At 57.9% G+C, this 21,591-nt stretch overlaps 3 protein-coding genes across 3 annotated transcripts in view; 1 reads left to right on the top strand and 2 right to left on the bottom strand.

Annotated features, from left to right (window-relative positions):
• The window catches only part of GRIN1 (glutamate ionotropic receptor NMDA type subunit 1), a 42,494-nt gene extending 34,764 nt beyond the window's left edge, over positions 1 to 7,730 (top strand). Inside the window, exons 19-20 of the mRNA XM_027896958.1 lie at positions 550 to 660; positions 7,000 to 7,730. Coding sequence (XP_027752759.1) covers positions 550 to 660; positions 7,000 to 7,068 — 180 coding nt within the window. The 3' untranslated portion in view covers positions 7,069 to 7,730. The remainder of the gene's footprint in view (positions 1 to 549; positions 661 to 6,999) is intronic.
• A 3,387-nt stretch (positions 7,731 to 11,117) lies between these two features.
• Positions 11,118 to 12,835, bottom strand: LRRC26 (leucine rich repeat containing 26). The gene is made up of 2 exons (XM_027896891.1): positions 12,292 to 12,835; positions 11,118 to 11,377 (listed from the first exon to the last, which is right to left on the bottom strand). Exons 1-2 carry the CDS (start codon positions 12,833 to 12,835, stop codon positions 11,118 to 11,120), a joined length of 804 nt encoding a protein of 267 aa, XP_027752692.1.
• Positions 12,836 to 16,473: 3,638 nt separating this feature from the next.
• On the bottom strand, positions 16,474 to 16,980 carry RNF224 (ring finger protein 224). The gene has a single exon (XM_027896887.1). It carries the CDS (start codon positions 16,978 to 16,980, stop codon positions 16,474 to 16,476), a length of 507 nt encoding a protein of 168 aa, XP_027752688.1.
• Between the last annotated feature and the right edge of the window lie 4,611 nt (positions 16,981 to 21,591).

The raw sequence follows: 21,591 nt of genomic DNA, 5'->3' as shown, positions 1-21,591 counted from the left end.
CCACCACCAGCAACCACGTTCGGCTTTGCACAACTGCGTCATTTGAATTTTTGAACACTTTTTTTTTTTTTACAGAATATTCATACAATGACTTCTCTTTCAATGCAGTCCTCTCTCTCTCTTCTGGCACTAGGATTCAGCCTCAGAGAAAGCCCTGAGCAATTTTTTTTTTTTAGTGGTAGGTGCAGCACCTCACGTCTCTGTCCAGCCAGGCTAGCGGTGGAAGCGAGGGGCAGGGCGCCAGGCAGAGCATGCCCAGGAAGCGAGGTCAGCTGTGCCGGCCTGGCCACAGACACCCAGGAGAGCAGGGATACTCCCCAGCGGGGTTTCCAGCACTCCAGACCAGAGGCCGGCCCCCCGTAGCTGTACCAGTGTGGTGGCTGTGCAGTAGCTGTGGGTCACGGAGGCCCTCGGAGCACTGGGAGTGACAGAACACCTCCAGTAGCTTTCTCACCCAAATGAAAGCCATGACACGGGGCAGTATTCAAATAGATTTAGAGTTTCCAACAACACACTAGAGATCTAATTACTTATACATATTCATTTTAGGATAGAAAAAGTGGTAGAGCAGAACCTGACCCTAAAAAGAAAGCCACTTTTAGGTCCATCACCTCCACCCTGGCCTCCAGCTTCAAGAGACGTAGGTCCTCCAAGGATACGGTAAGAGGAAGAAGAACAATTCTGCCCTCTCTCTTTCTCTCTCTTTCTCTCTTCTGCCATCCCATCGACTGCCACACACCCATCCCGAAGCTGCCAGTGTACATGCATAGCTCATGTTCGTCACCAGTCAGTCAGTCAGTCAGTGAGTCAGTCATCCCGTGTTCCTGAAAGGATGCTGGGATCCTGGAGGGCAGGCAGGAGGTGGCTTGGAGTCCTGTGATGAGTTGGGAGATGCAACTGAGTTTTTGTTTTGTTTTTTTTGTTTTCTTTCTGCCTGGATGATTTCTGATGTTCCTCTCTGTGCTTCGCTCACCTTACCGGTGCTGACTTCTTGAAACCGATGACATTTTTTTTCCTTTTTTTTTTTTTTTTTTTTTTTTTTTTTTTTTTTTTTTTTTTTTTTTTTTTTTTTTTTTTTTTTTTTTTTTTTTTTTTTTTTTTTTTTTTTTTTTTTTTTTTTTTTTTTTTTTTAAGTTCCTGAGTGTTCCTGTACCTGTTTGTCATTGTATGCCTAAAAACAATCACCCCAATTTAATTTGGGCACCGTGTCACCTCACCGAGAGCCATGCGTGTCACATTCTCTACATGTGATTTTTGTTTGTGACGATTAGCATTCGGGACGTAGTCCTGGGCACAGGAGTGACAGCTGTCTCTGGTTATTGTCAGCAGTAATGCAGCTCTGGAAAAGAGATACAAAGGCTTGAAAGTGGAGGTTGTTAAAGACCCAGCCTTGGTTCAAACTTGTGCTTTGCACTGCTGCCATGTAACCAGAGAAAATTTCCAAATTGCTGCCTCTAAAGCCAGCTGTTTCCAAATGTGCAAATGTGTCTGCTCGTGCTGGAGCTTCAGACACTTCAGCGTCAGGTTGGGCTGTTGGTCTGTCGGACTGAGCCGTGTCCCTCTGCATGTCGCCGTCTGTTGTATGACACTCTGCACTGTGGCTACTCTGTTGTCTCGTGTGGCAGCGCCCACTGCGTGTTGCTGCCCGACCTCCTGGCGCGATGGGCTGGCCAAAAAACCACCTCCCCGGGGCGACCGCGGGTTTCTGCCCAGGGCTGCCCAGAGCAGGCTCCCCGCCAGGCTGCCCGAGGCGCGGCGGGGCCGGGGGGACGGTGGCAGGGCGGGGAGATGTGGCCCCCCATGCAGGGGTGGCCCGTCCCCAGCTGCAGGCTTGGGGCGCCCCGGGGAGCAGCATGCCATACCGCAGGGGGTCTCGGGGCCACGGCTCTGTGCGCCAAATGGAGGAGGCTGCCTTTGACACCAGCGCAGGCTCCGTGCCAAGAAGCTCCTGGAGCACCCCTGGGACACGTCCCTGGGGACAGCTGAGCCCTCGGCCGGGCTCAACTGCCACCACCTCACACAAAGTGCTCCTCTCACTGTCACCTCGAAGCCTGGAAGTCACGAGGGGGGACCCACATTCTTCGCACCCACCCCCATGGGGACGACAGGCATCCCTGTCACCTCCTGCGCTGCCTCCACGCTCCCCGGGTGGAACTTTGTCCAAGTGATGCTCCCATATCTGGGGTGCCCTCTCCCCACTGGTGCACCCTCTGAGCAGCTCATCAGGGAGGTCTCAGGTTGTGTCTTGGTGACCTGAATCACAACCAGGGGAGAGAAGACAGAGATGAGGTGGGTGGTGCAGGGGAGAGAAGATGGGAAGAGTGAGGATGAGGAAGAGAAGTGGGATGCACAGGAAAAAAAAAGGGAGAAAAAAAATTGCAGAAATATCTGCATGTCCTGGGTAGATTCCCATGTTTTGATGTGTTTGAACTACTCCATGATTAGGAAACCAAGAGATCCTGTCCTGGGAAAGCAGAAGCCTGATGGTGCCCTCGGCACCTGGGGGGACCAGTTCCATTGGTGGGCACACTGAGAGGAGGAGAACCCAAGAACAATGGGGCAGCTGGCGTGTGGCATCCCTGGTACCTCCCACACCACTCCTTCTTCAGGGAAGCATCCTGGGCCTGATCCTGTTCCACAGTGTGGCATCCACCCTACACCACACCAGCCCACAGCCCTCTCTACCCCACAGCAGGAGCAGCCAATGCCCTGAGTTGACCAGATCCAGGGCTCACCTGCACCAGAGGTCCCATGGGTGAGCTGTGGAACTGTTCTCCCCCTTCCCACGCCTGGTGGGGATCAGCACAGCCTGAGGCTCCTTGTGCTTTGGGTCCTGGCCATGCTCTTCCTGGCACATTGCTCACAGGCCAGTTGCGGAGGGACACGACCCCGCTCATCCCAGAAGACGGTCCCCACTTTGGGGGCAGCTGCATCTGCAAGGCAGTTATGGTCAACTGTTCCCCACTGCCCAGAAGCCTGTCACAGTCCTCTGCCCGCCATGGGGTGACGTGACCAGGGTCCCAGGACACGTTCCCCAGGGAACTGGGCTAGCTGGGGTCAAGAACAAGCCACTGGGGTCAACATCCAAGCCAACTTGGCCAAGTGGGAGTCTAGCAGCTCTGAGGTCCGGTCACTGCAGGAGGCCCGTGGTGGAGCAAGCTTTGTGGTGATGTTGGGCAGACTTGCTGGTTGCTCTGCGGGGTGAGCGGCCAGCGGGAGGGTGGTGCCACCAGCTCACGTCACAGCCTGCGCTTGGTGCCCTCCACTTCCGTGCGGCAGCCCTGGCCCAGAGACCCCAATGCCCTCCTGCTGTGGAAGGCCCCACGAGTACGTAGCATGCTGGGGCACGTTGCCTGGGGTCCTTGTAAAGACGAGAAAGCAGCGAGGTGCTCTGTTTCATGATGTTCATCAGAGCCATGGGCCCACACCAGGTCTTAGATGGGCAAGACTGGAGAGCCCATGGGGCTGGAAGGCCAGGCTGACCCCAGCCCCACGGGCTCTCCTGGCTAGCGAACGAAAGACGCAGACCTGGCGGCCTTGCTTCTTTCCTTTTCGTTGTCGGGAGTTTTAAAAATGGATTCTGCTCTGCAGCCCTGCAGAATGGTCCCTCAGGAGTGCCAGAGAGACAGGCTGGCACCATGGAGCCAAGACAGCCCCGGGAAGCTACCACCCCACTCTGAACGTCCTAGCGCCCACCATCACCCGAGCTGCACAGCCTCTCCGCGGCACATCATCCCCACCGCCCCAGGAGGAGATGCATGTGTTCCCCATAGGCAGCTCCTGCAACTCGAATAGCACTCGCAGAGCTGACGTACTGCCATCCATCGCAGCCACCCACGATACTGCAACCCCACAGACGCCATGTGAGACGCATAAACCACACAGACACCTTCCGAGCCGGCACATTGCGTACAGACACGTCACGAGGTGCACAGGTCCCTTAGCCGCCCCCCCAGCCAGCGGCAGCCCCCGCAGAGACACACTGCCAGCCCACGGGCCCCCCCAGGCACGGCAGGACACACGGCCCACGTCACTGCCACGGGCGCGGCGCTGCCGGTGGTGCTGCCCTGCAGCCGTGGGGATGGTGCCAGAGCTGCTCCAGAGCCGAGGGGCTTCATGGAAAAGGTCACCTTCCCAGTGAAGGATCAGCTGTCCCAAAGCCAAAACACTTCTTGGCTGAAAAAAAAAAAAAGAACCTAGTTTTTTTTTGGCCCAAAAGAACCAAAAGTAGGTCAAAGACTTTTTTTTTTTCTTTTTTCTTTTTTATAAAAAAAGGGAAGTTGATATTTCCTACAGCAAGATTGCATTTAGCTGGAATCCTAATTTTTAATTGAAAAACAAACAAACCAACTAACAACAACAAACCAAAATTCTTCCAGAAAAATCTTCCACCAGCCAGGGACTACCATATGAGCCCAGTTAGGTTGAAGTCATTTTTAAAGACATTAAGTTCTTGTCTATATTTTCTTCCTGGTTGTCATTTAAAGTTTTTGGTGCCTTCACTTCACTTCCATACCTTAACATGTTTGAGTCTCTTCTACGGTTAATATTGATTAATTTCTTGGCTTTATAATGTTTGGTTTGGGGATTATTGCACCATCCCTGTAACATGATTTATCTTAAATTACTGATATGTGCTTCTAGCATTACTCCTACTTTAACATAGTTTCGATATGACCGTTTTCTTGCTTTTTTTTTTTTTTTTTTTTTTTTTTTTTTTTTTTTTTTTTTTTTTTTTTTTTTTTTTTTTTTTTTTTTTTTTTTTTTTTTTTTTTTTTTTTTTTTTTTTTTTTTTTTTTTTTTTTTATTTTTTTTTTTTTTTTTTTTTTTTTTTTTTTTTTTTTTTTTTTTTTTTTTTTTTTTTTTTTTTTTTTTTTTTTTTTTTTTTTTTTTTTTTTTTGCTTTTCCTTTTTTCTTTTCATTTTAATTTTTATTATTAAAAATTGCATGCATGAACTTTACACAAAAAAAAAAAAAAAGTAAATGAGAATGTTACCCTGTGATAACTCTGTGATTGGAGGAGATATGCTTTCAAATCAAAAGCCATTCTCTTGTATTTTAATTTTTCTGGCCAGATTCCCCATTTCACTTGGTTGTTTTAGTGTTGCCCACCCCCAGAGCTGTGCAGAGAGGCCAGAAGGCCCCAGCCTGCCCTGCTAGACCTCCAGCCTTCCACCACAGCAGCCACACGTACACGTGCACCCAGGCACACGACTCACACATGCACACACCGCTTTTCCACCCCGCTTGCATCAGGCAGGATATTCAACAAAGGACCTTTCTTCTACCCATTCATTTTTGTATCTCAAGTTCCTCCTTCTTCTCCACCAGTGACTCACCCAGCCTCTCCCCTTTCCCGGTCGCCTCTCCTCCCTGCGGGAGTCAAGCCCCATCCCATGAGCACACACCTCCCAGCACTTTTGCTGTGGGAACATTGCATTCAGCCTGCAATCCAAATTTTTCACGAGGAGGGGGTGGCTGCATCCATTTTTGGGAGAGGGGCGTTTTTTGGTGGGCTGATGAGCAGCCACAAAAAGCTCCCCCCAGGGCAGCAGAGCGACGTCAGGATGGCCCCGGCCATTCTCCTTGCCGACGGGTGATGGTCGAGGTGCTGTCCCTTAGCAAAGCAAGGCCATGGTGAGGAATTCCCAGAGGCTCCATGGGAATGTTAGCTAGCCCCCTAGGTGACAGGATGGTCCTGTGAGATGCTCCCTGGGTGTCAGGTGGTTCCCAGCATGTGTACCGGAGAGATGGGAGCACACGGCTCCTGGCCCTGGCCCAGCTGCTCCCCACCAAGGGGTCCTGGTGAAGCACAAAGCGGGACTGGGCAGCCCCAAGGAGCCCACACAACGCTCAGGGGGGGCTCCCAGACCTCCCCGTGGCAGGAGGCAAGGCACAGAGCACACAGGGTAGCCACAGTGCCAGAGCTGCCAGCAGCACCGCGGAGGCCACCGGAGACAGCACCGACCAACGCAGGGCAGGTCACGCCCCGTCACTGAGGAGCCCCCTGGGAGCCCTTCAAAACGTCAGCCCTCCTGGGCAGGGTGGTGCAAGGGCTGGGAAAATGTCACTGGAGAGGGTCTGCACTGCAGCACACGAGACCCACTGAGACCCTTTCCTGCCCTGGCACCGGTTGAGGATCCCAGACAGCAGCGCAGGATGCTCCTGCCACCTGCTCTCACAGCAGGGCTGGATAGGGCTACCAGTCCAGGATTTGGAGTTAGGAGAGTGGAACTGGGAGAGAAAGGGAGTATGGAAGGAGGAAGGGAGGAAATAACTGCCCAGTTGTAAATTCCTGCCCGGTGAGGAAGGACTTTTTTTTCTTGCCCCTTGATGGATATTTCTTTCTCACCCCTTGCTTGCTATTGGGACTGCACTGGGGGAGGTCTCTCCCAGGGAGTGTTTGCTGAGCCCCCCCATTCACAAGGAGCACAGAACCCCAAATCCAAGCCACATCCCCACCACAGGCTGTATTTTCACATTAGCAATCAATGCCACACTTTATCACAAGCCAACCACACCACACATCTCACCTGCATGAAAGGATAGTCACAGCAGGGTCATTCAAGCAAGGAGGTGAAACGCTCTGGCCTCAAAGCACAGCTTGATCTGGCACAAGAAAGGTACCAAAACCCAGCTAGACCCTCCAAACACAGGTTCAGCCGTGGGCTGGGCTGATGAGTCACAGGCTTTGTTTTGTAGCCCTCGCAGAGCGGAGAGGGGCTCGCTCAGTGGGCAAGGTGGCAGCCACGCTCCGCAGAAGCTGCGCCACGCTCCTGATGTCCCCTCTGCCCAGCTCTAGGGTGCTTGGAGAGTGTCTGCCACGACCTCTGCACAATTGCATTGGGAAGGGGACCTCAGCCAGCAGCAGCTCTCGGGGCGTTGCATCACCCCCAAGAGATATCCTGTAGGGACACATGGGATATAAGTACGGGCGGGGACAAGTGCCAGAACTGCCTAACACTTCTTTCTCCTTGTCTGTCTATTTGTGTGTTGCAGCAGTATCACCCCACTGACATCACTGGCCAGCTCAACCTCTCCGACCCCTCAGTCAGCACTGTGGTGTGACCTTCTCTCTGAGGGCCATCAGTCCTTGCCCAACACAGTAGGAAGGCATAGCCAGGACTGCCTTTCAAGGGACACTGATGGGTTCTTCCAAGTGAGATGGGAGGAAAGCATCCTTCATCCATACACAGTGACTCCATTGTATAATATCTCCCTCCCTTCCCAGGCCTGCTGCCATGCTCGTGCCCCAGAACGCAGGGCAGAACCAGGACACGGTTTGGACTCCGCTGTACAGAGATCATTGCTGCCAAGCAGATAATCAGGTAATCAGGATTACCACTGACTGGCTCCATGCAAGGGGAAAGGACTGTGGAAGGCACACGGTACCTGCTCTCCCATGCTAGTGGGGAAGAGCTGGTACCAGACCACAAACACGTGCTCCACTGTGCAGGCTGCAGGCTTCTCAGCGCACACATGGCCCCTCAAGAGTGTGCTCCACCTTTCCCACCACCTGGAGGGCTCCAGTGCAATGTGCCCATGGTCCTGAGTAGCTGGAGCAGCTGTTGTGGTTTGCCAGGTTGGGCACGTTCCTGCTGTGCCAAATGACCCCCACGTCTGCCACAGGGGCTGGAAGATGTGTGCTCTGCTCCTCACAAGGTGTGACCCCCCTGGTCCTCCCTCCCAGCAGCTCCTGGCTGTGACTCAGCTCCTGTAGGTGGTCTGTTCGCAGCTGCCAGCCAAGGTCCCAGCTCCCCACCTCTCCTGCACAGAAGACATCCCCAGGATCTGGCCATGGCCAGCATGTAGCACTCACACAGTGGCTCTCCTAGCCAGGAATTCTCCCCTGGGAATGGCTCTGGATGGTTGCACTGACCTTTACCCAAGCTCCACACTGCCTCAGCACCAGCAATGCAAGGAGAGATGCTGCTGGCTGGCCGTGGCTTGCTGCCTGCAGTGTCGGGGCACACGACCGGCACTGCCAGCTTCCCTGCCACCCTCACCTGCAGTTCCAGCTTGCCAGCAGCACCCATGGCAGCCCTGAAGCCTCAGCTCATGGCGCTGCATCTGCCTGAACCTGGAGACATGGAAACCAGATCGCAGTTCAGGAGAAGGAAACCAAACAAGCCAGGCTGATGCCGTTCCTTTCTGCACCTTCCTCCCCTCGAGCCTACCCCCGTGTGCCAGCACCTCTGAGCACCCTCACTGTGGGCTCTGAGAGTGGGTGCAGACACACCAGCACTGGGGGAAGCATCTGGCACTGGCCAGGCTGGTGATGAGCAGCTACTGCACGTGCACGGGCAGCATCACATCCCGTCTCCTGCAAACATGGAAAACTCACCTGCAATGTGGTACCAAGCCCCAGTGGCTGAACTGCCTCATCCCTGCCCCAGCCAAGCAGACAGGGTTTCCCCCAAGGGCATGCAGCCCCACAGGCAGGATTTTCAGACGGCAGCTGAGGTCTGTGAGCATCGTCCCACTGACTGCTGTGGCTCCATCAAGTTCATCTATCTCCAGCTGAGAAATTGGACCCATTCTACTTTATACGTCAATGTAACATTAATACCGAGTTTTTGCAAGAGCTCAGTAAAGTCTAGACTGGATCATGAAGTGGTTTATTCCGATGCTGTGTGCCTCTTTCTGTCTCTGTCTTCTGGTAAAGCTGGCAGGGAGCCCTGTGCTGAGTCAGAACCTCACCCAGCCCCACTGCAGGGTCTGCAAACAGTGGAGGGTGGAGGGACGGGAAGGGTTGGAGAAACCAGCAGGGAGAAAGGCCAGAAGCTGCAGAGGAGATGAGGGAAGGACCAGCATGATTCTGGGATACTCAGCTGATAGACAACCTGAACAGCCACAGGGAGGGGGGCAGGCCTTGCAGTGAGGGGATGGGGACGGTCTGGAGCTGTTCAAACACCAGCACCATAGCAGCTGGCTCTGTCCCACCTCCATCCCAGGGAAAATGGTCCACTGTCACTGCTGGGCTCCCCATCTCCTGGGAGCCAGCGTGGGGCAGTGCCAGTGGGGCCAGCCTTTGGGAACAGAGGATGGACCACAGGGGTGAAGCAGCTGGGGGAGTCCTCACACAGCAGCTCATCCCTAGGGAGGCTCCATCGAGGGATTTGCAAAACAGAAAGGCAGCTCCCTTGGGCTGAACTGAAGCAGCATCACCCACTGACAGCATAATCCCCCCGTGCTGAGACCACCAGCCCAGCCTTCATGGTGGGCTCAGCTGCAGGGTGCTCTGGGAGGAGGAGCAGGACTCCGGTGGCCAAGCAGGATGACAAGTGAGGTCTTATCTCCAAATGGGAAGCCCAAGCCTACTCGAGAAGGACTGAATGTTGTCACTAGAGAGGGTCTGGGAGAACCGGGATTGCTCCTGGGAAAGGCAAGAGGATGGTAGAGGTCCTGCAGAGCTCCCCAGTGCAGGGCTGGTGGCAGCAGAGGAGCTGCTCCCTGCAGCCCCCACAGCCCACGACAGAGAAGGCAGCAGGAATCTGGTGCTGTGGCAGCTCACTGGGTTGGTTTCTCTCTTGAAAATAAAAATGGGAGCAAGCCAGAGCTGAGGTGACTTTTGGTTTATTCTCTGTGTGATTTACTGAACCCTTAGCAAGAGTTTGTTGAGGGATGCACTGACCTGCCACATCCCAGGCTGGTCCACAGCTCTTGCTGAGACTGAGTGAACAAGGGGAGGCTGGTGGTCACAGCTGGTGGTGGTCTGTGGTAGTCTGTGGTGGTCACTGGTCACAGTGACTGGTGGTCACTGTGTCTCTGACCCTCTTGCAGTCGGTACAAGGTCAGGCAAAAAGGGATGTTTCTTCTCCTTGAAAGCTTGCTTTTGTCACTCAGCCTGTGCTTTCCTCTGGAGCACAGCTCCAGATCCTTCCAGGCCATCTCCCAGTATGCACAATAAGCATGTCCAGAAGCATTTCCACAGGGAAGGGCAGGAGGTGGCAGGGCTGGGAGGTGCAGGGGTTCCAGCCCCACTTTGTGGGCAGTGGAAGGTGAGGCAGCATTAAGGGCTGCATCTCTGTCCTGTAAACCCACATGGGCTTGTTTGCCCCCACTGCCATCACAGAGCTACCCTAGACCTTGGCCTGGGACGAGCTTTAGCTTGGGGAAAACTACTGAGGGAGGGACTACTGCGAGCCTCGCCCATCCTTGGGCAGTTCCTCTGCTGAACCACAACAGTGGGAGCTCCAGTCTCTTCCCAACCCTCACCTCAACCTTCAACCTCACTCTAGATCCTGGCTGTTGGTTGAGCCTCCTCAGTTCCAGTGTTCCTGACTCAATGAAAAAAACCTATCAAAAGAAATGTTTTGCAACCAGCCCTGTCCTTGGCCAGCACAGGTAGTCTGAAAGCCTTATGAAGGCTCTGGAATGCTCCAAAAGCACACAAAGATTTTCAGGTGCACCAAAAGGCACGTGGGGAGCTCTGCAGTTCACCAAAAGGCAAACCAATGCCTGTCAGGACACAGAAGCCAAACAAATGGCATTTGGGTGCATGAAAGGCCAAGCCAAGGAGTTTGGAGGGCACGGAAAGGTTCCCTGAGGCTGATGGGGTCATTGAAGGCAGACAGAGAGTTCTGGGGGCACCAAAAGGCCCAAGGAGGGATTAAGGGCAAACTGAAGGCACACAGAGGCTCCTGGGCTGCACCAAAAGGTAAATGGTGACTCCTGGGGTGCCTGGAGGAGTACAGTGTGTTCTGAGGTGTGCACGGGGCTCCCAGGCTGCACCCAGAGGCACAGTGAGGCACGTGGTGCATCCCAAAACACACACTGAGGCCACTGTGCACCACAGGGGGCAGGACAGGGGAAGAAGGATCACCTCGACAACCCCAGGAAGGGTCTGAGGGTGGTCTGGGGAAGCTGCCAGAATACTGAGAGCATCTGCAGTCAGCCCGTGCCCTGCAGGGTGCTGAGCTGCAGGCTGCTCTCCCAGCAGTGGCGCGGAGGGAGCTTGGAATCATCCTGGGGACTCTGAGAAAAACCAAAGCAGTTCCAGAGATGGATCTTCCTCTCACTGGTCTGCAGGGACATGTTTGCAACAGGTGGGTGCAGCCAGCTGGAGAAGGGCGTGGAACACAGCCTGCCCAGGGCTGTGGCCTGGCCATCCTGCCTCAGTGGACCCTGCAGATGCGGGGTCTCCTCCAGCACTGGGACTCCCTGCGCAGGTTGTGGTAGAACACGATGACCGAGCCCATGAAGGTGCAGAAGAAGATGCTGGCAATGAAGGAGAACGGTCCAATGATGAAAAGGTTAATGTAGTGCTGGGAGGACAGTGAGGTCTCCTGGCATTGCCTGAAGGACTCATCCCCAAAGGCCATGATCGGGTACTTGTTCAGCTGCTCCGGGACTCTGCAGAGGAGCAGACTCTTCTCTGGAAGAGAAAAGCAGTGCTGGTGGGCACACTGAGCAGCTGGGAAAGGCTAGGTTCAGGGACAGGGGGATGGCACCTCTGTATGGGGCAGACAGGACCAGGACAGGAGGACAGGGGCCAGGCTGACCAAGATCACCTGTGTCAGGGTACAAAGCAAGGGAGCTGTGGGGTTCAGGGATCATCTGCATCCTGAGCCCCAGAGAGTGGGATGGATAGGGAGGTGGACACAGGTAAATGGGTTTGGGCAGGATGGCAGATGGGGCAGACAAGGTGGAGGGGCTGGTACCCAGGAGACAAATGTGGGGAGCATTGAGCAGCCAGGCTGGAGGTGTCACAGAATGCCCCAGCCAGCACAAGTGCAGGCACACACCCAAGCTGGAATCAAGCAGGAAGAGGTGGCAGCAAACGCTTGCTGGCAGAAGTGTCTTTGTCTTTCACTGGGGCTCATGGGGAAAGAAATGTAGGATCAGAACCGGGTTCATGAAGGCTTTGGGGAAGGGGATGAAAGCACTGCAGCCTGTCTGGGTCAGCAGCCTGACACACAGGCTCCTCTCGCCCCCTCAGGTGCCCATTGCCCTCCCCGTGACAGGACTGGTGCCACTGCTGGGGACAGCCCTGGGTGGCTGTAAAGGGACATTGCCCAGCCCTCCCCTCCAGGCAATCCCTGCTGGTGACCAAGGTCAAGGGGTGGGCACGGGGTACAAGACCCAAGGCTGTGTCCACCCAAGCAGGCACAGGAGCTGCCACGGCCTGAGGACAGATTCTGGGGAAGGTCGCTGTACCCCAAGGGTACAGTGGGGTGGGCACTGACCACCCAAGCCCTCGGGAGCCAGATGCGGTCCTGTCTCAGCCCCTCCGGGGTGCCCAGCCAGCCTGGAGCAGGCGGGGGGCTTGGGGACGCTCCTGGCACTCACCTCGCACTTTCTCCCTGTTGAGGCTGAGCCAGCGCCAGAGGGGCAGGATGTCACAGCTGCACACCCAGGGGTTGTCGTGCAGGAGAAGGGCTTGGAGCTGGGGCAGGGCGCTCAGCACCACGGGCTCCAGCTCCCCCAGCCTGTTGCTGCCCAGGTTGAGCATGGCCAGGCTGGCGAGGGGCAGGAAGGTCTCGGGGCTCAGCACGCTCAGGTAGTTGTGGCTGAGGTCCAGCTCCTGCAGCGCCCCGAGCCCCAGCAGCGCTCGGCCGTGGATCAGCTCCAGGCGGTTGTGGGGCAGGCTGAGCAGCCGCAGCCCCGGCAGCGGAGGGAAGGAGCGCGGCCCCAGCACGGTGATGAAGTTGTAGCCGAGCCACAGGGTGCTGATGTTGGTCGACAGGCTCCACGGCACCTGGCGGAGGCCCCGCTCGCTGCAGTCCACCTCGCCCGGGGAGCAGCGGCAGGCGGCCGGGCAGGCGGGCGAGGGCGGTGGGTGCAGGAGCAGCAGGAGGGACAGCACGGGGGCTGGGACCCTCCAGCAGCCCATGGCAGAGAGCAGAGAGGGCTCCCCGACCTGCCCTTACCCCGCGGACGGGTTCGCCCGTGCCCGATGCCCTGCCCAGCGCCCTGTCCCTCCGCTGAGCGTGGTGGAGCTGCTCGGCAGTGCCGTGCTCAGCTCCCCGCAGCCACAAAGATTACCCCAAACCTGGAGCGGGCTCTGCTCCCGGACCCGGCTTTGCTCGGGGTGGAGCTGAACTTTTTTCAGCAAATATTTTTACAGTGATGCTTGTCCTGGCAAGGTGTGGAGCCGTGCCCTCGTCCCTCCCTCTGCCAGGCACTGCTCCAGCCAGGTAAGCAGCCAGCTCTGCATAGACTGGGATTAACTGCTTGTGTGTGCTTGCAGGCTGGAGAGCTGTCAATAAGCAAAGCCAGATCCATCTCTTGGCCTTCATCCTGTCCAGGGGCAACCCCCATGGGCTGCTGCCTCACCAGCCATGTACAGAGGGGTTTGTGGGCCAAGGACCCCTGGAACTGGCTGAGTGGGACAAAATCACACCATCCACAGGCCTAAGCCCACCTTCTGTGCTGTCCCACCGTGCCCAGGGGTCCTCAGCAGGGAGCTCTGCTGGGAGACAAGGGCTACCCCAGCGAGCCCGGCCCTTGCCCAGGCTCTGTTTGCCCCTGGCAGGACATCACCAGCCATGTCAAAATGAGGGCTGGCATGAGAGTCCCACGGGCCACTCTTCTCCTCCCCCACAGGGTCACAGTCTGTGTGCAGATGGAGGGTCACCCACGAGCCCCCTGATGACAAGGCATGGGAGAGGTGAGTTTGCTGGGCTGTAGCCACCCAAAACTGGTTTTCCCTCACCCTGGCACAGCAGTGCCAGTTTGAGAGGGCTCAAAGTCTGCCCCCACCCTGTTTACACCTGCTCCAGTTCAAAGCTGCCTGAAGCCCTGCAGCAGAAGGCTGAAGAGGAGAGGTATCACTTCCCAGTGCCACTGTCCCTGGCAGAGCTCAGCAGGGATGGGGAGACCAGGGGACATGGCTGGCAGCAGCTTATCCCACTTACAGTCCAGAGTAGGGGCCTGTAGCAGAGTCACAGCCCCCACCCACACCCTCACACCCCCTGTCCCTTTAGGACCCTGCCTGTCCCAGACCTGGAGGAATCCCTGTCACCTCTGCCCCACAGCCAAGGGGCTGGAAGGGCAGCAGGGCAGGGCACAGCTGCACCCCAGGCCAGGACCAGGATGTTCCCAGATCTGGGGCAGAAGCAGCAGGCAGATGGTTTATTAATAGCTTCCCGAGGAGCTTTGGTTTGTTTATCTATCCTGCAGCAAACTCAGTTTGCTGCGTTAATCCCCATCTGGAAATAATTCAGAGGAATCCTCCTGCCCAGCCCAGCCCTGGAGCAAGGGCACAAACCCACTGCCACGTGGAGCTACAGGCCCAGCTCATCCCATCCACAGCTATGGGCTGTATGGAGACCTGAATTTTTAGGGAGTCCTGTCCCAAAACATTCTTCCTCCCCAGGGGCTGCATTGCCCACTGCCTGCATCCACCTGGAATCAGGTGAGAAGTGCAAAAATCATCGAAAAAATAACCCAAACCACTATTTAAAGCAAAATAATTTCCAGCTTTTGTGCTCAGAGAGTCCAGGAGGCTGAAAACCCCTCTCAGCTCCTCTGCCAGCCCCTTGCTGGCACATGGCAGGGGAGATGTCCCTGCCAGAACCATGCCCAGACATCATCCTGTGCTCCTGCCTGGCCCCACTCCTGCACCCCACTGCAATGGCAGGGTGGGGTCCTGTACCCCAGCAGTGCCACCACTGTCCCTTCACACACACTGCCAGTGCTTGGCAGAGCAGGGTTTGTCCCTGTCCCTTCTCTGGAGCAGGGGGACCCAGCACCTGCAGAAGAGCCCAGATCCCTGTTCCCAGCCAGGCAGCATTCCCTGGTGTCCTGCTCCCCCTCCATGATGCCTCTTCCTGAAGCTTTGGGCTCCAAATGGCACTGCACAGCCTGGTCCCAGGGCCAACACCAGGACAGGCTGCCCAGAGCACCTGCTCTGCAAGGAGAGCTCGGGTGGCCTGTGCTGATGGAGGAGCCCCCCAGGGCAAAGGGCTCACTTCTGGCCCTGCTCTGCCCAAGGTGCCAGGCCAGGGTGCCAAAACCATTCCCAGAGTGAAGTGATGGAGAGGATGATCAACTCCTTCAGTGACCAGCCACTGGCTGGGAGGCACATGGCAAGGGTCAAGCCCCACAGAATGGTTCTGGTGCTGGGGGGATGAAGGGGAGCAGGAGTGGGAGTGCAGAGGCAAGAACAGGGGGTGTGGGACAGGAAGCCATGGGCTTGGTCACCCAAGGTCACCCAAGGTGCTGGGCTGAGCACAGTTCCCTGCTGGTACCTTTGCACAGAACCGTGTCTGGGGTAGGGATGGCTCCTTCCCACCACCCACCATTGCATACTTGGGGCAAAATGAAGATAGAAGAGAAGGTGCACTGAGACTCAGTGACAGCTCTTACCCATTCCCTGAAGGCTTTAATCTCTGTTGTGTCCCCATGTAATTAAAGGTCCAAGGCAGGACTCCCACGGAGTCTCTGAACCCCCCCACACACACTTCTGTGTCCCCTGGAGCTCCCCAGGCTGAGCTCTGCTGGGAACATCTCAGCTGCGACTTTTTTATGGCAGGTGACACCAAGTGGCAGAGTCGTGCATGGGTGCCGTGCACAGTGTGGGTGCCCTGATCGGTGTGGGTGTCATTCACTGCGTGGGTGCTGTGCAGGGGGTGGGTGCTGTGCAGGGGTTGCATGCTGTGCAGGGGTTGGGTGCTGTGCACGGTGGTGTGGGGTCAGGCAGGGGAGGCAGGGAAAGCCACGCAGGCAGCAAGGCACAGCTGGAAAAACAGTGGGGTTTGTACATGGCTGTTTGTGGGGAGAGGGTCAGGCAGGAAAAGCCAAATCTGTCAGGGGCCACAGAGCCTGGGGCCAAGCAGGAGCTCCCATGAGCTCTACTCCCACACCAGAGCAAAGTAGCTAGAGCAATGTACTGTGGCTTCCTAAGAACTCCATCATCCTTAACTTCAACCTTCCAGCAACCCCAATGCCAAAATTTCTTATGCAAATTGCCAACAGAGCAAACGCTGACGGAACAGCAATCTGGCAGAGCAGGTCACTTCTCCCCACACCCCTCGTAGGCAGGGTTTGCCCCAGCCCAACCATGGGTCAAATATGACCAAGACATGCAGCCCAGCAGGGCCAACAGAGTGTCTTTAATAGGTGTGGAGCTCTCAGGGTGCTGGACGTGCTCCCCACAGCATCGCTGGGCCAGGCTCCACGTGCCCTGCCTGGGGGATGCTCAGCACTGCTGCCCCTGCTGCAGAGCCACATGCACGGAGAAACGGAGCACAAACCAGCCCTTGTGCTCAGGGACCAGGGAATGTCCATGGCTGGACCAGGTTTCTGACTTGTGAGAGGAGCAGGGGGTCAGGATGAGGGGGTGGGAGCATCCTCGTCTGCATTGCTGCACCCCAAATCCTTACAGGACGGGCTGAAGGGAGCCAGCACAGCCCCACCGCTGTGTCCACGCGTGGGTCTGAGGCGTGGCGTGGGGTGCCCAAAAACGGTCCCAGGCTGCACCCTGGGGGCTCAACTGCCCATGCACCGCTGGCAGTTCCCTCCGCAGGCTCAGCTCTCGAAGGCTGCGGTCACCCCACAGCACAGGCACAGCCGGCAGCAGCCGCGGCGGGGGAACAGCGCCGGAGGCACCGCGTCTTGGCACAGCCCCGCCGGCTGCTGGGTCACCGCCTTCTCCTTGCACGAGCCCTTGGTGGGCGAGTCGGGCTGGGACCTGCCGGCCACGCGGGGATGCTCCTTGTCAGCCTTGACGGCGAGGAAGGTGGCCAGGTCGAGGTCGAGCATGGTGACCCCTCCGCGCGGCGTGGGCGTGTTTTGGCGGCACTGCGGGCAGGGGATCCAGCGCTGCTCGTTGGTGATGGCGTCGAGGCGCTTCAGGCAGGCCTGGCAGAAGGTGTGGCCGCAGTAGAGCCGCCGCGGCAGCCGCGCACACAGGTCGTAGGAGGAGTAGCAGATGATGCACTCGACCCGCTGGCTGCCCCGGCTCGCGGTGCGCGAGTGCGCCCCGACACACGGCCCCGCGTCCTCTGCCCGGGGGCTGCCGCCGGCCTGCGACATGCTGGGAGGGGGACGTGGGGTTTAGAGGAGTCGTCAGGCCCGCCCGCGGCTGAGGAGGGGGTCAAGGGGTGGGATATAACCACTCGGTGCACCCGAGTTGTGGGAGAGATGGGTGGGTTCCCAGGAGGGCACCACGCTCCCTGCCCAACATCCCTGCCTGCTGCCTGCCTGTCCCATGGCCAGCCCTGCCTGTCACTGCAGTGGGTTGTCCCTGCACTCATGGGGGATGTGTTTTCCCACCCTCAGTGGGAGATGTGCCAGCCCACAGGAATATGGTCTGGCCAGATCCCAACAGCCTGCTCAGGGCTGCCTGCACCCTGAGTCCAGGGGGGACACGGAGGGAGCAGGAGTGGGGTGGCTGGGTGGGTTGGGAAACAGCACTTAGAGGACCAGGCAATGCTCAGCCCTGCTCCTCCCCATCCCTGGGCTGTGCCAGGCCACCACAGCATGGCTGTCAGCATCAGGGGATGGGCATGTAGGCTGGTGGGGAGGAGTTGAGAGCTCCAGCTCATCTCAGCATCCAACTGGGGTCTGGTACCACCAGCATATTAATGAACCTCTCCCAGAGGCCCCCAAGACCCCGTTTCCTCTCCTTGGGCAACCTCAAGCACTTTGGTGCACATGTCCTCCCCTTCTCCCTGTTCCCCCATCCCTACCTGTCTTGAGATGCTTCCCCAGGGCCTCAGAGTTGCTGGCAGAAGGGTTGTGCTGTCCCGGGGGGCTGTGGCAGTCCCGTGGGGAGCATCAGGGGGCTGAGCTGCAGCAGCTCCCCAGCCACATCCCTGCGGCTGCTGGTGGCCCGTAGTGGGAAGGGGCTCACCTTTCAGGGACAGGCGCTATCGGATCTGCTGCCAGGAAGCCAAGCCTGGCAGATTGGGTTACAAACACTGGATAACAAAGACCTCTGAAATGTAAGCCCCAGGAGTGGGCGTTAACTGTCCGTCTGTGCTTCAGTAGCAGAGGGAACCATCCCTGTGAGGCCAAGGAGCTCTGGGCTTCACCATGGCCAGAGGGCTTGGACCGGGCAGCAGCAACGGACCCTTCCACATCCTGGGCCACCCTTCCTGGCCAGGAACTAATGTTGGCAGATGTTGGAAGCGGGGACACCCCATCGCACTCCAGCCCACACATCGGCAGGTGGTCGGGGCTGGGGGGACGGCGGTGACCGGGGTGGGAGGGCACCTGGAGAGGCTCCAGGCTGGCAGGGGTGGCAGGGCTGGGGCTGGCACAGGGACACTGGGGTTCCAACCTGCTTTGAGTTGGCAGTGCCCACGCATGGGGTGGTGCTCCTCCTCCGATGCCTGGGGGTGACGTGCCCATGACCTGCCCCTGCTGTCCCAGCTGGAGCTGCAGGGTCTGGCATTGAGGGTGAGTTACTGATGCTCATCACCAGGCTGAGGGGAGCCCAGCATCCCACGGGGACATCTGCATGACCCAGGGCAGGTAGCAGCACCAGGGAGGTGGCACACTGTCCCCACAGCTGCCAGCCCCATGCCCGGGGGTCCAGCATCTCCACCCTCAGCACAGAGGGTGCTCCAGATTGAGAATAGAGAGGGTGGTTGTGGGGCAGATCCGGGGCACAGGATCCTGGAGGAGAAAAGCCTATCCTGGAGACAGGGCAGGACTGCAAGGACACCTGAGAGCATTCCTGCGTGGGAGCAGGAGAGGGCAGCAGCTCCCGCTGCAGGCATGAGCAGGCAGCAGTGCAGGCAGGGAGACAGGCAGCCCTCTCCCGTGCTGCCTCCTCACCAAACACCTCAGCAGCCCTCAGGCCACATTTCCAGTGCTCCCCGCAGAAAGAATTGGGGGGTTTGGAAACTGAGAGCCCCACAGGATCGCTGGGCTCTGCAGAAAGACTGGTCCCAGTGCCTGGAAGCGAGGCACCAGCACCAGCAGCACAGCACCTTTGGGGCACATCTCCTGATCCTGACCCATCCTCAGTCACAGGATTCCCCAGGCAGTGCACATGGTGTGCACGTGCCCTGGTGTGGATCCCCAGGAACGGGGGTGGCACCCATGGCAAGACTTTGCCCTCCCCTTGCCAGGCACAGGGCAGCAGGACCAGCTTGGGGCAGGGCTGTGCCATCAGTTTTGACCAAACCCATGGGGCGAGGTGGGGACAAGAGCCATGTGCCCTGGGCAGGTCAGGAACCATCTGTGTGGGATTGCCACTGTGCCCTGGCACCTCAGGGTGCCACCCTGCCTGCCTGCAGGGGGTTGGCAGCCCCTGGGTGCAGCCAGGGTAAAGCTGGCTCCCGATGGGCACAGCATGCCCAGGGACATTCTGTGTATGCCCAGGCATGTCCCAAAGCTGGCAGGCAGTCTCTGACCCACCTAAAGCACTGTGGGGGCCTGGCTCACCTGCTGCAGGGACAGGTATGGCACAGGCAGATGTCAGTCCCTTAGGCCATAGGAATCCCTGCCCAAAAAGGGTGAGAGGGGTGGGTTTGGCTCTGTGCACAACTGAGAGTGTCCCTGGCACTGCTCAGAGGCAGTGACCCCTCTGCTGCCTCTCCTCTCTCTCTCTCACACACACATCCTGCCTGTCCCCGGCCCATCAGCCCTCCTGCCCCCTCCCAGGTGCCAGCAGAGCCGTGTCCCACCCAGGGGCTGTGCCCAGCTGCCCTTGGCCACTCCTGCCCATCGCTGCACCCCACAGGGAGCCCTTGGTGACACGAGCTATGCATCTACCATGCTGGCGCTGAGGGCACTGAGAGCCCTGCCACAGCACCTGGATCCAGGCACAGGGAATCATGGAATCGTTAAGGTTGGAAAAGACTTTAAGATCATTGAGTCCAGCCATCAACCCCACAACACCACCATGTTCACCATTAAACCACATCCAAACATTTTTTGAACACTTCCTGGGATGGTTACTCCACCACTTCCCTGGGCAGCCTGTTCCAATGCTTTACAACTCCTTCCATGGTTTTTTTTTTTTTATTCCTAATATCCAATCTAAACCTCCCCTGGCACAACTTGAGGTTATTTTCTGTCGTTCTTGTCACTTGTTACCCGAGAAAAGAGACCAACCCCACCTCAGTACAACCTCTTTTCAGGGAGCTGTAGGGAGCGATAAGGTGTCCCCTCAGGGAAGGCAGATCTGCAATCAGCAGCGAACCCATGGATGGGAAAGGTCTTTTCCTGTTCCCAGGCCTCATCCCCGAGCGCTGCAGGGACCTTCGGCCCCGCGGGGTGGGGAGCGGCACCCTGAGGGAGAGCAAAGGTGAAATGCAGGTGAGCCAGAGCCCCGCACCACCGCCCACGCTACAGAGGCAGAAGGTGGCGGTCACCCAGCACAACCCTCCGCCCCCCTGAGCACCTTCCGAAGACAAAAGGCACCCAGAGAACACCCCTGGGACTCTGCACGCAGCTGCCCGGCTCACGCAGAGCCCTGCCGAGGTCTGGGGCAGCAGCCTCTCCCCTGCTCACCCCCCCGGCTCTCCTGCTGCCTCCAGCTTAATCATTGCCCGCCCGTCTGGCAGGCTCTGCCCGGCCTCTCCCGGCGTGTTTGCCATCGCCCCGGGGTTAGGCAGAGCGAAGGGCAGCGATGACACACACGGCAGAGGCTGTGCCCTGCCAGTGCCCTGCCCGGGCCCTCACCCCTCGGCCCCTCTGCTCACACCAGCCCCCCAGCCCCGGGGCTCTGCCCAAGGCTCCCCCCACCCCTCGGGGACAGTTTTCCCTCCCCAGACCGTGCGTGTTGAGCACATCGGAGCCCCGGGAGCCCGGGCAGCCTCTGCGGGCTCAGCCGAGCCGCGACCGTGACGTGGTCCCTGCCCAGCCACGCCTGGGTGGGCTCCAGAGCAGGGCAGGGCAGGCGGCAGGGACACGAAAGCAAACAAGGAGTGGATCTGCCGCGGTCTGGGCAGCGTGAACAAGAGAGCTCCTTGTGCAGGGCTGGCACTGCGGGGCCACGTCCCTGCCAGCCTCTCCCTGCGAGCCACAACCCCCCCGACCACACACCGGAGTGGGACCTGGGCCAAGCAGGGCGGCCAGGACAGGGGGGGCAAACTGGCAGGACCAAACCTCTGCCAAGCCACTGCCACCCCAGCCCAGAATACCCCACGGCGGTGGGATTTCAAGGCTGGTGGGCTTCCAGGCAGTGGTGTGCTCCTGGCTGTGCTGGGCTCCCAGTGCTGGTGGGATCTCAGTGGAGGTGGGTTCCAAGCAGTGGTGATTCCAAGCCCAGTGCTAATGGACTCCCACGGGGTCACAGCCAGCCAGAGCAGTGCCCCAGAGCCCACCTAGCTGCCCCAGACAGGAACTTACCCCTCCCCCAGTCCCTCCCAAAGATTCCTGCTGCCTTTCCAAAAGACAGGACAACCATCCAGCTTAGCAGGGCTGGGCTGAGCAGCAGCCAGTGTCCCTAGGCAGGCAGGGGCAGGCTGTACCCGAGCAGTGTTGGATCCAGGCTGGCAGCCAGCCAAAGAGCTCAGCCTGACACTGCTGCTGCCACGAGTCAGCAGTGCAACAGTTAAACCCGGTTTGGACGCTTTTGCACTGCCCTGACACAACCTGCCAGGATAAGCAAGAAGTAACACAGGAATCCCGGAAAATCCAGGGTGGAGGGAAGAGGCACGCTTTGCCAGGGGAGGAGATGGCTGTAAC

Source organism: Empidonax traillii, unplaced genomic scaffold, assembly GCF_003031625.1.
Source record: "Empidonax traillii isolate 1590-97213 ecotype Southwest subspecies unplaced genomic scaffold, ASM303162v1 scaffold520:size1094406, whole genome shotgun sequence".
NCBI classification, from domain to species: Eukaryota; Metazoa; Chordata; class Aves; order Passeriformes; family Tyrannidae; genus Empidonax; species Empidonax traillii.
Note: the sequence above shows the minus strand (reverse complement) of the source record. Positions and strands in the feature narration are given on the sequence as shown.

Bases quoted from the DNA above. Each gene is read 5' to 3' on its own strand.
- LRRC26 (XM_027896891.1), bottom strand. From the start codon at position 12,835: ATGGGCTGCTGGAGGGTCCCAGCCCCCGTGCTGTCCCTCCTGCTGCTC. The intron at 11,378-12,291 runs GTGAGTGCCAGG...TTTCTCTTCCAG, and splicing joins CAACAGGGAGAAAGTGCGAG to AGAAGAGTCTGCTCCTCTGC.
- RNF224 (XM_027896887.1), bottom strand. From the start codon at position 16,980: ATGTCGCAGGCCGGCGGCAGCCCCCGGGCAGAGGACGCGGGGCCGTGT.